The sequence below is a fragment of the Halichoerus grypus genome, chromosome 11 (genome assembly GCF_964656455.1).
Source record: "Halichoerus grypus chromosome 11, mHalGry1.hap1.1, whole genome shotgun sequence".
NCBI lineage: Eukaryota > Metazoa > Chordata > Mammalia > Carnivora > Phocidae > Halichoerus > Halichoerus grypus.
Window position 1 is genome coordinate 5,070,252 of NC_135722.1, and position 14,317 is coordinate 5,084,568.

The 14,317-nt window shown below is 65.6% G+C and overlaps 1 protein-coding gene across 3 annotated transcripts; it reads right to left on the reverse strand.

The window, feature by feature from the left end:
• Window positions 1-1,562: 1,562 nt before the first annotated feature.
• On the reverse strand, window positions 1,563-12,459 carry TCIRG1 (T cell immune regulator 1, ATPase H+ transporting V0 subunit a3). 3 transcript variants are annotated; one of them, XM_036069930.2, is made up of 21 exons: window positions 12,354-12,459; window positions 11,160-11,223; window positions 9,798-10,036; window positions 9,361-9,439; window positions 8,324-8,544; window positions 8,152-8,237; window positions 7,816-7,942; window positions 7,651-7,733; window positions 7,458-7,551; window positions 7,159-7,371; window positions 6,401-6,545; window positions 4,447-4,586; window positions 4,218-4,375; window positions 4,044-4,134; window positions 3,343-3,461; window positions 3,035-3,248; window positions 2,644-2,766; window positions 2,418-2,522; window positions 2,216-2,333; window positions 1,787-1,964; window positions 1,563-1,707 (listed from the first exon to the last, which is right to left on the reverse strand). In XM_036069930.2, exons 3-21 carry the CDS (start codon window positions 9,912-9,914, stop codon window positions 1,632-1,634), a joined length of 2,487 nt encoding a protein of 828 aa, XP_035925823.1. In that variant the 5' UTR covers window positions 9,915-10,036; window positions 11,160-11,223; window positions 12,354-12,459; the 3' UTR covers window positions 1,563-1,631. The 3 variants fall into 3 exon arrangements, with proteins under 3 accessions (XP_035925823.1, XP_035925814.1, XP_035925828.1); XM_036069921.2 differs by having other exon boundaries at window positions 9,798-9,918; window positions 12,354-12,453; XM_036069935.2 differs by lacking the exon at window positions 11,160-11,223 and having other exon boundaries at window positions 9,798-9,918; window positions 12,354-12,449.
• Between the last annotated feature and the right edge of the window lie 1,858 nt (window positions 12,460-14,317).

The window sequence follows — 14,317 nt, forward strand, 5'->3', positions numbered from 1 at the left end:
CTGTCGTCCTTGGTCGTGTCCTAAATCTCGGGCAGGGCTCCTGTTACCTGGTTGTGCCTGTGGAGGGCTCCCGGTGGGTCCTCCCAGCTCTCCACCCCCACAGAGACCTCTGGAAGGATATAGAAGAAACTAGGAGCAATGGGATGTGCTGGAGGAAACTGAACGGTCAAGGCAGGAGGGAGATTTTCCACTATTCACCCTTCCAGACGTTTAAGTTTAGCCAGGTGAATGTGTTCTGGGATCCAAGCAATAAAACTGAGCGATAGAGGATACTGCACTCCTGTGTAAGGTCTCCCCCAGAGCGATGCCCCCCCACCCCTTCCCCGGCCCCCCCCCCGCCCCGCCGGCCCCGCCCTCCCTGCGGCATCTGGAGGCCCTGGGGGCCGGGCCCCCCCAGCAGCTGGCCAGATGAGAGCCACAACGATAGAGCCAGGCCACCCGGCTTGCCGTGCCCAGGGCATCTCTGGCCTCAAAGCGGCCTTTGTTCCCGGGGCCTCCTGCCGGAAGAGCCACTTCGCAGCTCCTCAGCCCGAGAAAGGGAGGCCTCTGAGCAGCACTGGCACCACCTCCCAGCCGGCGGTGGGACCCAGGCCAGAGAGACGTGCACAGTGCTCCTCTCCAGCCCACCAGTCGAAGGATGGCCTCGGGGAGCAGGACTGGTCACCCCGGGAGGGATGGGAGAGACGGCAGCCTCCCCCGAAGGGCCGGCAGGACCCGGAGTCCAGCTCAGTCCTTCTCCTGACCCTCCGGGCCCCAGACAACTCCTGGGCCACCCGGACAGCCTCTGCCCTTTCTGCAAGAGGGGGTGTGTGTGTGTGTGATTGTGGTTGTGTGCCTGTGGGGTGTGTGTGTGTGTGTGTGTGTGGTGTGTGTGGTGGTGTGTGTATGCGCGTGTGTGTGTGCATGTGATGTGTGTTGTGGGTGTGTGTGTGGTGTGTGTGTGATTGTGTGTTGTGTGTGGTGTGTGTGATTGTGGTGTGTGGTGTGTGTGATTGTGGTGTGTGGTGTGTGTGTGTGGTGTGCGTGATGTGCGTGTGTGTGTGGTTGTGTGTGTGGTGTGCGTGATGTGCGTGTGTGTGGTGTGTGTGTGTGGTGTGCGTGATGTGCGTGTGTGTGGTGTGTGTGGTGTGTGTGTATGGTGTGTGTGATGTGTGTGTGCGTGTGCGTGTGATGTGCATGTGTGTGGTGTGTGTGTGTGGTTGTGTGTGTGTGTGTGGTGTGTGTGTGATGTGCGTGTGTGTGTGTGTGTATGGTGTGTGTGATGTGTGTGTGCGTGTGTGTCCCCACTTGAGCCCCAGGCTCTGGGGTTACTGCACATGCGCTCATATGGCCTCTCCCCAGCTTCTCAAGGCCCCAGGTCCTGACCAGGGCCTCCCACCCCCCTGCACCCTACAACAAGCTCAGCTGCCCGTGACGGCATAAGGAAGGTGGTATAATAGAGCCGGGCACGGAGTCCATGACCCCAGGAGTCTCATGGGCTGAGACCAGTCCATGCCCAGGGCCCAGGCCCTGCCACCCCAGCCTCGCCAGCCCCTGGCACCGCAGACAGGACCGAGACAGAGTTCCTAGTCCATCTTTATTTCTCGTCTCCGCAGGTAAGGGCAGGGCCTGGGCGTGGCCACAGGTGGGCGCTAGTCCTCCTCCGCGAAGGTGAAGGGGCTCAGCTTGTAGCCACTGCCTGAGTAGAACTTGTTCTGGAACTCTACCCTGGGGTGACAGGGGGAGCCGGTGAGGGGCAGGCTCCCCGACCCTCGTGTGGCCCGGGCCAGCCAGGCGGGCCGCTCACCAGTGCAGCCGCAGTGCGTGCAGGAAGGCCGAGAGCCCCTCCATCACCAGCAGGATGGCCACGGTCAGCACGGCGAAGGCGGCGAAGACGGGGACCAGCACCACGGCCGCCACGCCCAACTCACGGCCCATGCGCAGGCCCACACGCATCACCATGGCCCACAGGACCTCCGACAGCTCTGGGGATCGGGGGGCAGCAGTGGAGGCCAGGGCCCAGGGGGTGCCCACCCGGCCCCCGGGGCAGCCTGAAGCCCCCCCCCCGCCCCTGCGGGGCTGCTGGGGCACCTCCTCCAACATCCTCACTTTACAGAGGGGATGCTGAGGCCCAGAGCAGTGACCCGCCCAGGCCACCCGGCCAGCAGCTCGAGTGTCCGCGGCAGCCAGGGCCTGACCCACGGCCAGCCCGCCCGCCGGCGGCCAGCTCACTCACGGGCATGGGCCAAGCTCAGGGCCCAGAGACGCAGGTAGGAGGCCGTGTTGGAGATGCAGCCCAGGCAGAACTCGATGGTGTGGATGGCCTGGTGCATGAGCACCTCGGACAGGACAAACTGGGGGGTGGGGGGCGGTGAGGGGCAAGCCGGGCTGGCAGCCCCCCACACACACACACACACACTCAGGAAGACCACACCCACCTCGGCCTCCTCTCCGTTCCCTGGGCACCCCGCCTTCTCCTCCTCAGAGCCCCAGCCAGCCACGGAGGCGTCGGAGTCGTCCAGAATCCCGGACTTGTCCTCTTCCTGGGGGTGGGGGGCAGGCCGCATCAGCAGGCCCCCAGCACTCAGGAGGCCGAGGGGCGGCGAGGGTGGGGCCGAACCTGCCATCACCCCACATGCCCCCCTCCCCACCCCGAGCCTCTACCGGCTGGCGGCCAGTGGGCCTCAGTGAGCGACGGTGCCGCCAGCGCAGGAACAGGGGTGTGCCGAGCAGCAGGACGGGCACGGTGGCCAGGGCCAGGACCACCAGTGCGGACTGCACCACCTCCTGCGGGGGGGGGGGGCCTCCAGTGAGGGTGCCCTCTGCGAGCCACGCGCCCGGCTCAGGGCCCCCGGAGCCCGCAGCCCATTCCGCCTCCCCCAGGGCCCCTCGCTAAGCCAGGGTCCTGGGGGAGGAGCTGCCGGCCCCCAGGGCGCCACTCCCAAGGGGGGCTTCCCGCCGTCCCTCCACCTCCCCGGCTCACAGCCTCGGGCCTGCATCCCCGCTTCGCAGATGAGGATCCTGCCGCTCAGGTGAGGTGCCCGCCCCGGCCTACCTGCCCGGGGAAGAGGGGCTGGTTGGTGGGGCTGCGGGAGAAGAGGAACATGTTGATGAAGTGGATGAGGATGCTGGGGGCTGTCGCAGCGCCGGCAGCTGAGACGCGCAACCACTTGTAGATGACCAGGAAGACGAGGTAGCCGAAGAGCCCCAGCAGGAAGATCAGCTCGGGCAGCGTCTCCAGGAGCAGCCGGTGCCACTGGCCAAAGTGCCTGGGGGGGGGGGCGGTCACCAGGTCAGCCACCGGTCCGCCCTGGCCCCGCCTGGCCCGGTGCCCCCACCCTCCCCGGGAGCCCAGGCCCTCACACGTGGTTGAAGACTCCCAGGACCACCCCGAAGGTCATGTGGGTGACCCCGAGGATGATGGACATCTTCATCTTGAAGGAGTTGAGGAAGCTCAGGTGGTTAACGGCCAGGCTCCAGACCTGGGGTGGCAGGAGGGACGGGTGTCATGCAGGGGCCTCCCTGCCCACATCCCTCTCGGCAGCCCCTCTGCCCCCGGGGGGGTCCGCTGCGGGGCGGCAGAAGGGAACGGTGGAGTGCCCACACAGGCCAGGCAACCGGGGCCCAAACCCCAGCTCCTCCCCACCAGCTGCCCCTGCCCCTGTGACCTCCTGTGCCTCTGCGTCCTCGTCGGTGAAACGGGAGCAGCGCTAACGTGGACCTCGCGGCACAGCCACCAGGATGGTACCACGTCCTGGCGCACGGACAGGACACAACAGTGCCCAGTCCGGCGGGCTCCGAGCAAGCCACGCTGCCCTCGCCGCCACGTGCTCCTCTCTGCTCTGAAGGGGCTGCTGCAAGGTGGGCCCCTCGTCCTTGCAGACCCCGCACCTCCCGCACCCACCACCAGGCCAGGCCCTCGGGAGGGGCTCGCAGATGTGGCGGAAGGAGGGCGAGGGTGCGGGCTAGCATCAGGGTCGAGGCTGGGTCAGGGTTAGCGCAGGAGCCCCGGCCCGGCCCTCCCACCTGCCCGCGCCCCCCCACAGCAAGTGGCCGGGACTCACGGGGTCAATGCCGAAGGGATAGGGTCCCAGGAAGACACCGCTGACTGCGGGGTCCAGGGTGAGCAGCGGGTGCTCGGCCAGGAACGCGTCGCTGTGGCAACAAGGGCGGGCGGTCAGGGGCTGCCGGGGGCCGCGGGGACCGTGGGGGCTGCGGGGGCCGCGGCCGGGCCTCACCTCCAGCCGGACTGGGTGGCCATGGCCGCCACGCTCCAGCCCGAGGGGAAGATGGTGGTGGCGCGGCTGAAGCACTCGTTGTAGATGAAGCCGGTGTAGATGGAGAACAGCCCCATGAGCAGCAGCAAGTAGCGGCCGCTGAAGAAGGTCCGCCAGATCTGGGGGCGGGGGCGCCATGAGGGGTGGCCCCGGCCCTCCCCCCCCACCCCGCGCCCCGCCCCCCCCTCACCTCGTTCTGCGCCGCCTTCACGGCCGGCCGGTTCTCGGCGAGCACCATGGCCAGGGCGAAGAGGAACATGAGCAGCCCATGGCCCACGTCCCCGAACATCACGGCGAAGAGGAAGGGGAAGGTGATGATGGTGTAGGGCGCTGCGGGCAGAGGGGCCAGGTGGTCAGGGGCACGTGCGCAGCTGGGACCCAGGGAAACGTGGAGGGGCTGCTGGCGAGGCAGGGACGCCAGACCGCGTGTCCTGGCTGTGTGACCACGGGCTAGTGACTCAGCCTCTCTGAACCTCGGTTTCCCCATCTGTACACCGGAGGCAGCAGCACTCCGACTTCGCAGGGCTCGGTCTGCGAGTCTATCCAGGGGCGGGATTGGCGGGCCGCAGCACTCGGTGCAAACCAGCTCCCGCCGGGGTTATTGCCAGAGCCGTAAGCAGAAGCTCAGAAGGGACCGAGAGCCCGTGGCCATCCTGACGGGCACGTGGCAAGTCCCAGAAGGCCGAGCTGGTCACGTCACCTCTGAGGTCTCGCTTTCCCTTCAGTAAAATGGGCCAAATCCCTAACGGGAGTTACAGGACTGGAGTGCGCGTCCCTGTTCCGAGCTGAGTCGTGTCCCTCCCGAGAAGAGGAGCTGGAGTCCTAGCCCCTCAGAAGGCGACCCGAATGTGGAGGCGGGATCTTCACAGATGTGAAGGTCCCCAGACCCATTCAGTGGGAGGCCACCGCCATTTCAGCAGGAAGCTGGCCGTCTCCCGGCCCAGAGCAGAGGCCCCCCTGGAGCCGTCTCCCCTGAAGGAAGCACCTGACGCCGGGATCTCGGACTTCCGGCCTCCGGACCAGGAGACGAGAGACACCTGGAAGGGCCCCCATCTGTGGTGCTTTGTTACAGCAGCCCGAGCCACCTCCTACCTCCCAGGGTGAACGCCCCAAGGCCTGGTGGCTGATCATCAGCCCCACAAACCGTGGCTATCTGGTGATCAGGCTTGTTCTAACTGGACGGGCCTCTGCTAACACAGAGGAACCACGAGCATGTGACACGGGATGCGGGCCCCAGCTCAAGCTCCGCGACGCAGATCCTGCAGGGATGGCAGGCCCCAAAGGACTGCACGTGACCCCGGTCATCGTTCACTTGGCCTCACGGTCCATCCTCGTGTCCTGCCTGTCCCGCGCTGGGGGGCCGTGTGCCCTGCCTCTAGCCCACCGGCTCACGCCGGACCCTTCCCTGGCCTATGACTCCGAAAATGGGCCCCACCACGGCTCACCTCCCACACCCATTCTCTGGGCTGAGACCCACTGCGGTCCCCACCCAGTGACATGGGGGGCGTGCTGGGCCACTGACCACACTGCAGCAGCCTGGAGGCAGCAGAACTGGGCAGGTGACAGGCAGATGCCACGGCCCCCTGCCTGCCCCCCAACTCCCCACCCCTCAGCTGCTTCCCTACTGGTTTCTCCCAGCAGCACCTCTCTTCATAGGCCACTTGCGCCAGACTCCCCCCCCTCAGGGCCCGCTTCTGGGAGAACCCGACAGCACCCAAGTCAAACTTCTTAAACACACAGTGGGGCCGGACGAAGCAGCTCAGCAGGCTGACTGTGGCCTCGTGGACTGCTGATCTGCAATCTGTCAGCCTTCTCAGCCTGCTCTGAAGGCCGAACTCTTATTCCCATTTTATAGATGTGGAAACGGAGGCTCAGAGAAACTTAAGAAATGGGCCAGGGTAAGCGAGTCAGACCTCAAACTTGAGCCCTTCATGCTGCAAAGCCTGTTCTTTGCACAACCTTGTGCTGGATCCCTTGCAAGCTTGACTGGGCGGGGGGGCGGTTGCTGGGGGTAAACATAAAGCTTGCACGATGCCTCCCCCTGCTCCCCAACATGATGGGAGTGTGCTTCTCATCTTAAGGGGGCAGGACAGGCCCAGTGTGGAGATGCCGCCCTCCCGGGCTGGGGGCTCCCCGGCTCTCACCCGGGTTGACCTCCTGGTAGCGGCCCACGCCGTAGGCGTCCACGATGCCTTGGAAGCTGGCCGTGAAGCGGTTGGTACGGATGAGTGTGGGGGGCATGTCCCGGCAGGGGATGCGGTGAACCACGGCGCTCACACCCGCCTCACTCTGGGGCACCCGAGGGGCAGACAGACACATGAGACTGAAGGCGGGAGGCCTTCAGGGACCCTCTGACACCCCCCAGCCAGACCCAGCTGGAGATGTGGGGCTCACCGCGCAGGCACCCGGGAGATCTGGGACAGCCCCTCCCCTCTCCCCTCTCTGTGAAATAGGACCAGCAGCCCCACCTGCCCCAATTCAGGGTGACTTAGGGAGAGCCCGAGATCAGCTGGACCAGAATTCGCTTGGGAAACAGGAGGATGCTGCTTATCCAGGTGGCCCAGGAGAGGGAGGCCCCTTGCCACGTGTGAGCACCTACTAGGGATGTGCAGCCTGCCGGTAGGCACGCTATGCGACCCCTAGAGGGCCATCACACCCATTTCACAGATGAGTAGCCTGAGGCTCCCTCCAGTGGCTCAAGATCTCGGGGGCCAGTGCCTGTTGAGCCGGCCTCCCGGGTGCTCTGGCCCCTCCCCGGGCTTCCGACAGCAGGAGCGGGAGGGCTTGGGCCAGGTCCTCAGGGCAGACTCCCTGAAGGACGGGGAGCCCGGGAACAGGCAGCGTGCTGGAAGAAGGGGAGCGCGGGAGGGCCCCCTCCAGGCCCCCCCCCCCCCGCACTCACCGAGCTGCCCTGCAGCACCTGCTGAAGGGTGGGCAGGTCGCTGGAGGCGCACCAGCCCTCGGCGATGAGGCACTTGTGCGTGGCACTCACGCTGCACTGGTTGAGCACCAGGTACACGGCCTTCATCTTGCGGATCTGCACCTGCCAGGGCGGCAGCAGCTGCTGCACCCGGCCCAGCACCTGGCTCAGGAAGCGCTCCGTCTCCCCCAGGACCTGAGGCCAGAGCCGGGGGTGAGCGAGGGCGGGGTGCGGCCAGGGGCCGGCGGGGCGTCCAGCAGGGGCCGCGAGCGGGCGCCCACCTCCTGCAGCTCGAGGCTCTGTTGCTGCAGCTGCTGCAGGGCCCCGAGGCGGCCCTCCTCCTGCTCCACGAACGGGAACACGTGGCAGTGGAAGCTGGCGGGGGAGGGGGCGGCATGAGTGGGGGGCGGGCAGGGGGCCCTGGTTGTGCAGGGCGGCGGACGGGCCGGGGGGGGGGGGCACCAGGGTCATCACCAGTCCGTGATCTTGCGGATCTTCTGCCCAATCTGCTGGCCCCAGTAGGAGATGACGAAGGTCATCCACGTGGCAGGCTCACCCTGCGGGAGGGGGCCCGCTTTACCGGGAGGCCCGCCGCCCCCCGCCGCCGCCGCCCCCCGCCCGGGCCTCCCCGGCCCTCACCGTCACCGGGTCCTCCAGCTGCTGCTCCGTCTCCCTGAAGCTGGCGATGAGGAAGCCCCGGCAGGCCCTCCAGAGCAGGCGCTCCAGGGCGGCGGCCTTGGTGGGCTTCACAGCCCCTGCCACGAAGCTGCGGGGCCCGGCCACCCTGCTCAGGACGGCCAAGCAGGCACACCCGCCCTGCTCCCCGGGAGGAGGCCGGGCCAGAAGAGGGGAAACTCCCACGAGCGAGGGAGATTCTGGGCCTGAAGGAGGAGGCTGGGGGCAGTCTGAGGGTGGAGGAGGAGAGCACTGGACGAGGAGTCGGACAGGAAAGAGCTTGAAGCGCCCCTTACTTACTTGACTCTCAGGTCCTGGTGGGACCCCCCCGGGGGCTGGAGCAGGGGGCTTCTTTCCAAGAGCCCATCCGTGGGGGCGGCTGCCAACTGCGGGCCAAGAGGCACCGTGAGCCCCGCGCGCCCACGTGGGGGCCTGGCACCCCCTGCCCTCCCATCCCGGGGCTGGCGCTGACCGGGAGGTGGTGGCCCTGGCCCAGCACGGCGGAATGCAGCTGCAGCTGGTGCAGCTGGGCCCGCAAGGACTGCTGGTTGCCCCGCACGTCCCGGAGCTCCCGGGCCAGGCGATCCGTCTCCTCCTGGATGCGCAGCAGGTCACGGGGTGGGGGTGCCAGCAGTCTCCCCTCGGGTGGGGGCAGCACCAGCCCAGCCCGCCGCACCTCCTCTTGCAGGAACGCTGGGTGCAGAGCAATGGGCATCAGGGGAGGCCATTCGGGGGCCCGCACCAGCTCATGGCCGCTGTTGGCCAAGGCCCACCTAATGTCTAGGGGGTCCCAAACACTGCCCCAAACTCACCTGGCTGCTGAGTCCAAGACCCCCAGAAAAACCCCAGGCCAAACCTCTAGCCCCAAAGGTCCGCTCTCCTCCTCGTGAGCTCTCCCTCCCTGCTCTCCCTTGGCCACTGCCCCGCTCAGGGCCTGGGTCCCACAGTGGTGTTCCAGGCAGGCTGGCCAGAGCACTGGGGGGCCTGGGACAAGAGCGTGCACGGAGGCGCACATACCACCTGCCTGATGACTTAAAAGCTATCCGTCAAGCTAACCAACCATTAAACGAATATGCTCTATTCTCCCCTCTCATAGGCTCCTCCTGGGAGGGGCTGCCAGAGTGCAGGGCAAGGGCCCCTCTTGCCTGGGTTGAAGAAGCGGCTCCTTGGGCCACCTGACCCTGGATACCGGCCTCTGCCCACCCCAGTCCATCTGTAGCAGAGAAAGCTCTGTCCATGCCTCTCCCCTGCTTAGAAACCACAGTGCTTCCCAGCATCCACTGGATGAATTCCTAGGTCCTCATGCAATATTTGAGGCCTCTTCCAAGTGAGCCCCATTCTCAAGAGCACCCCACGGACCCCAGCTGCCCTGTCCTGGCTCTGCAGGGCCTGGCCTGGACCTCCCTTCTGTCTTCCACCTGGGGGGCCAGGACTCTTCCTTTCAGGCCAAGCTCGACTGGCACCTCCTCCAGGAAGCCTGCCTGGGATGTGGGCCTGAGGCCAACTCACTGAAGGTTTTCTCCAGCTCTTCACAGCGCCGAACATCCCCCACGAAGCGTCTCTGGAAGGCGCTCACCGAGGCATTGAGCTGTGGTTGCCGCACAGAGGGGTCAGATTTCTGGGGAGGGGGCCAGGGAGGTCCCACCCAGGGGCCCGGGCTTGGCTCTCTGCGGGCCATAGCTGCCTCCCCCCAGAAAGGTGCCGAACATGCCCTGAACCTCCAGACGCCCAGCTGGAGACAGACCAGGCTTTGCGTGCTCTGGGGAGGGTGCGACAGGGCCCCGGAGGCAAGGTGGCCTCGGCCGGAAGGCTGGCCTTTCAGAGAGCCGCGTACCCGGGGCAGGGGCTGCCGGCATTCGAGCAAGGGCCACTCTGGGGAGGAGGTGGTATACCACGCAGGGGGCGTCAGGACGAGCCCCCTCCCGCGCCTGGCCGGCCCCACTCACGTCTCTGAACTCCGCGAGACCCAGCTCGCCAAGCTGGCTCACGCAGGTGTAGGCAGCAGGTGTGGGCAGGAAGAGCTGGACCAGCGCCACCTCCTCACCCCGGAACATGGAGCCCATGGTCCTGCGGGCCGGGCCGGGGCGGAAGGCTCATCAGGGCGGGCCAGACAGCTCCCCATCGACTAGGAATTCTGGCCACCTCGGCTCACGTGATCCATGGAAGGTCCTGCTACCAACCCCGTCTGACAGATGGGGAAACTGAGGCCCGGGAAGGCTCGAAGGGGTGCTGAGGTCACACACGAAGTAAGCGGTGCAGCTGGGAGTGGAGCCCGCCCTGGCTGACCTCACGGCCTGACCCCCCCCCACCCCCCACCCCCGCCAAGCTCTTTCCCGGCTGCCTCTGCCCCGTCCCAGGCACCCACCCCGAGCCCTGGTGGCTGCTGGCTCTTCTCCCACGTGCCCTCTGTTCCCACTGTCTCTCCTCTGTGACCTGCCCTCACCCTAGATCCTACTCATCCTTGGGGCCCCAGGCCAAGGGTCGCCTCCAGCAGCCGGCCTCTTAACTGCCACAGCCCTCGGCTGGCCATGAACCCTTGTCCTTCTACACCAAGGAGTGTCCATCCATGACAACAGACAGCCGGGGCTGAGGTTGGGGCTGTCCCTGCCCCGCCCCCCGGCAGCTGGAGCCCCCTCCCTCCCTGAGGTGTCTGTGTGTGCTGAGGGGGTGGGAGCCTCATTGAGGGCAGAGAGGCCTGAGGGCGGGGGAACCTCCCACCGAGGCCTGGACCGCTTGGCGACCAATGGCCAAATAGGGGCGGAAACAGCCTTCCAGGTGTCGAAACCCACGAAAGCGAAACTGTGGAAGCTGACATGGGCAGGATGGCCTGGCGGGGCCCTGCCCAGACGCCGCGGGGGGAAGCCCTGCAGATGCCCCAGCCATGAGCCAGGACTCCACAGCCGCTGCTCTTGGGGCCTGGGGCCAGCCACTTCCCCTCTGTGGGACTCAGTTTCCTTAGCTCTCAAAGTGTCAGGGAAGGGGACGGGCACGGGTGAGGTCCCCAACTGAGGGTGATCATTTGGCGCCAAAGTGCCCCGCCTGCTGTCTGGGCCAGCGGGGCCCTGCCCAGCTGGTCACTTCCTCCCCCGGGCCTGGTTTCCTTCAGTCTAAATAGGGACTGCAGCCCCGGCCCCAGCCTGGAAGAGGAGAGAAGGCAGAGAGGGAGCCGGAGACCGCAGCAGTACTGGGCCCCGGACAGGGAAGGGTGGGCAGGAGGAGCTAAGTTCCATCCCCAGAGGGCCAGGGACCAGGCTCCAGAGTGTGGCTCAAGCTGTGACTGGCTGTGTGTCCTCGGGGGAGTCTCTCACCTTCTCTGGGCCTCTACTTCCTCTTTGGGTAAATGGGACTTGCCACCCCCAGGAGAGACAGGACCTGAGTGAGACGACAAAAATAGAGCCTCCACGTAACCCTTCACCCATGCTACCTCACTGAAACCTAACAGCAATCCTGGGGAAAGAGGACCCTGTACCCTTGTTTTACAGAGTTTCAACGGACGGGTCAGTGCATCTGGAGAGGTGAGGTCTGGGATCAGGTGGTCAGCCGGTGGCCAAGTCAGGCCGGAGGCGGGTCTGGAAGTGCCAGTGCACAGTACGGGCTCAGGGGAGGGCTGTTCTCTGCCCAGGGCACCCTGAAAGGCTGGGCTGCACAGATGAGGGGGTTGTAGAGAACGAGGTCTGGGGACCCAGGGGGTGCAGCAGCCCCAGGCTGTGGCGAATCCAGCCTGGTACCCCTCACTCACAGGGCCTTGGCCTAGGGCAAGTCCCTTGGGCGGGAATACCCTTGGGTGGGGTGGGTGGGGTGTGGAGGGACCTGGTCAGACCCCTCCCCCACATGTGAGGACTCCACTGGCTCACCCCTTACGCCCCCTCCTCCCTGGCCCCTACCCAAGCCAGGGGCCACCCCACTCCTTTTAATGGAGCAAATGAAGTTTCCTCAGTCCTGTGGCCTTCAGAGTCCAAGACTGCAGCCCCCTCCTCACTCTATCCCCCCCCCTCCTCCTTCAGGAACCCACCAGATCTCTCCTCTGAGCCCCTAATCCATGATGATGAGAGCTGAGCTGGAGGAGACGGCCTGCTGCTTCCCCTATTCCAGACTGGTAGGCTCTAGAGTTAGAGTGACCCCACTTGCCTCTAGCTCTGCCTCTTCCTAGTTGGGTGGGCCTCAATTTCCTCATCTGTAGAATGGGTCCCTCCCTCCGAGGAAGATGCCACAGAGAAAGCCCTGAGCGCCACCAGAGCACTACCAGGATGGGCAGAGTTGGGCCCAGTAGTTAGCGGCTGTTAACTCCCCATCCTCTTCCTCTTCCCTTCCCCCACCTCCTCCTCCTCCTCGTCGCCACTGTGGCCCCCACCAAGGCCCGACACCCGGCGGGCCGGCAGACTGAGTCGCATGCACTGACCCAGCCGGGCGGGGGTTCCAGGAACCCCTTCCCGGGGCAGGGCGAAGCGAGGGTGGCAGTCGGAGCTGGGGGGCTCTGCAGACCCCGGCTGGGGCACACTCACCCCAGGGTCGGCCGCACGCGCCGCTGCTCGGCTCTGCGCTCGGGGCTCTGCGCTGCCGGCCGCGGCGCCCACGCAACTCACTTTCCCCGGCGGGCGGGGCCGCAAGGGGCGGGACCACGGAAGCCCCGCCCCGTCCCGTCCGGGCCTGGTGGGGAGGGGCACCGGAGTCCCGCGAGCGGCCGGCGGGGAGGCAGGGCTCGGGCGGCGACCCTGCCCGCCCTCGCCTCCTCGCGGGAGGCTGGGGGACCACTGGGGGCGTGGGGCGGGGAGGCCGGGAGACCCGAGCGGAGACACCGAGCAGCGCCGACCGCGCCCGCCTACGTGGCCGGGATGCGGGTGCGGGGAGGCCTCCGGGGCTCGAGGATGGGAAACCCCCCCCCCACCTAGAGGGCTCGCTGATGGGACCCCAAAACACTGAGGCTTGGGGTCCAAGAGCCGCGTGTCCCCAGCCCGCTTCCCCACCTCTGGGACCCCTTTCCTGAGGCCGCATTTGCACCCCGTCCTTACACCTTCCTGCCTCTGACCACCCAGACCTAGGGCCCACCTAGGCTCCAGGCCCAGGGCTCTGTGCTCTTGGGTGGATGCTGCCCCTCTCTGGCCATTTTTCCTCAATGGCACCGGAATACTGAGGGCTGGGCCATGGCTGTGTTGTTCCACTCAGGGCAGGGCACCCAATGGTAATTGCTGCTCGTCCTGTGGCTGGGGGTGTCCCAGTGACTTTGCTAATGAGCTCCCCGCTTGGTCATGTCCCAGCACCCCTGAACGGAGGTCACGAATGTCCAGCTGCCTGCACTTTGGACAGGCCAGGACCATACCCACTGGGGACAGGAGGGACAGGGGGCCTCTCAGCTCTGGTGATCCTTGAACCTCACATGGCAAGGTCCTCTGAGGGGTAGGGGAGCTGTCGGCAAACAGAGCCCCAGAGCTGGGGGTGGAAACAGTTACAGCCAAGGTCAACATCCTCAGAAAAATGGGGGGACCCAGTTCTGGGGCATCATAGGCCCGTTTCCGGGGGGGGACCCTCAACACAACCAAACTGAGCACCAGTGGGGCCCTCAGGCCAATACTTCCTGGTGCAGGGGAAACCGGAACCCCGCTGTTACAAAACGGCGTTAGAAGGACCCTCCTGAATCACGCACAAAGTTTCTGACCAGTCAGAAAAGGAAAGAACCAAGTCAGGAGCTGGACAGTCTGACCCATTTCTAACAGATGTGTGTACAAATATAGGCTCCATGACAATGACCTAATGCTGGTTCTATCTGGGAAAAGTGCAGTTAGAGGTGATCTAGGATTTGCAAGCCCGTCTCATTACTGCAGGGCTCCTGCCTCCCACAGCCACTAGGGCTGCAGGGCGCTGGGCACACGGACACTTCCTAGGTTCTGCTCTTCCCTTCGGGTCCTGCCCTTTCTCACCTCTGCGCCTTGTTCCTTAGGCTGTGGGGGCCCAGGCAGGGCCTGACCACTTCAGCACCAGGACGATGGCCCAGGTGTCAGCAGTCATGAACAAAGGGAATGAGCTGGAGAAGGCTAGGGTTCTTTGCTACAGGCCTTCTCAGAGCCTTGAATGTGCTCACATGAAGTGCCTATCCGAGGAAAGAGGGCACTTGGGGCATTTCCCATGCTGACTGGTCCATGGAACAACTCTCCTCTCTTTTCTTTAGACAAAGCATCACAGGAGGTTAGTGTTTTGTAGAGTGCTTTTGGAAACGGTGGAAAAGGAAGGAGGGGCCCAGATCCCTGACCTGAGCTCGTGTTTTCATGGGACACATGCTGTGTGATCCCGAGCAAGTCGCTTCCCTTCTCTGAGCTGGTGTGCTCACAGCTGGGGACAGGCTGAAGCCCTTTCACGGTGCCTGGCACCGAGTCCCGGGGGGGGCGGCTTTTCGCCGCTCCATCCACACGGGGCTAGCACACGGCCACAGCACACGGCCCCGCAGAGAACCACACCTCTGCTGGATCGCAAA

Coding starts and splice junctions, on each gene's coding strand:
- TCIRG1 (XM_036069930.2), bottom strand. CDS start 9,914: ATGGGCTCCATGTTCCGGGGTGAGGAGGTGGCGCTGGTCCAGCTCTTC. Junction 6,546..7,158: donor AGGTGCTGCAGGGCAGCTCG/GTGAGTGCGGGG, acceptor CGGGTGCCCCAG/AGTGAGGCGGGTGTGAGCGC. Junction 4,135..4,217: donor GCCACCCAGTCCGGCTGGAG/GTGAGGCCCGGC, acceptor TTGTTGCCACAG/CGACGCGTTCCTGGCCGAGC.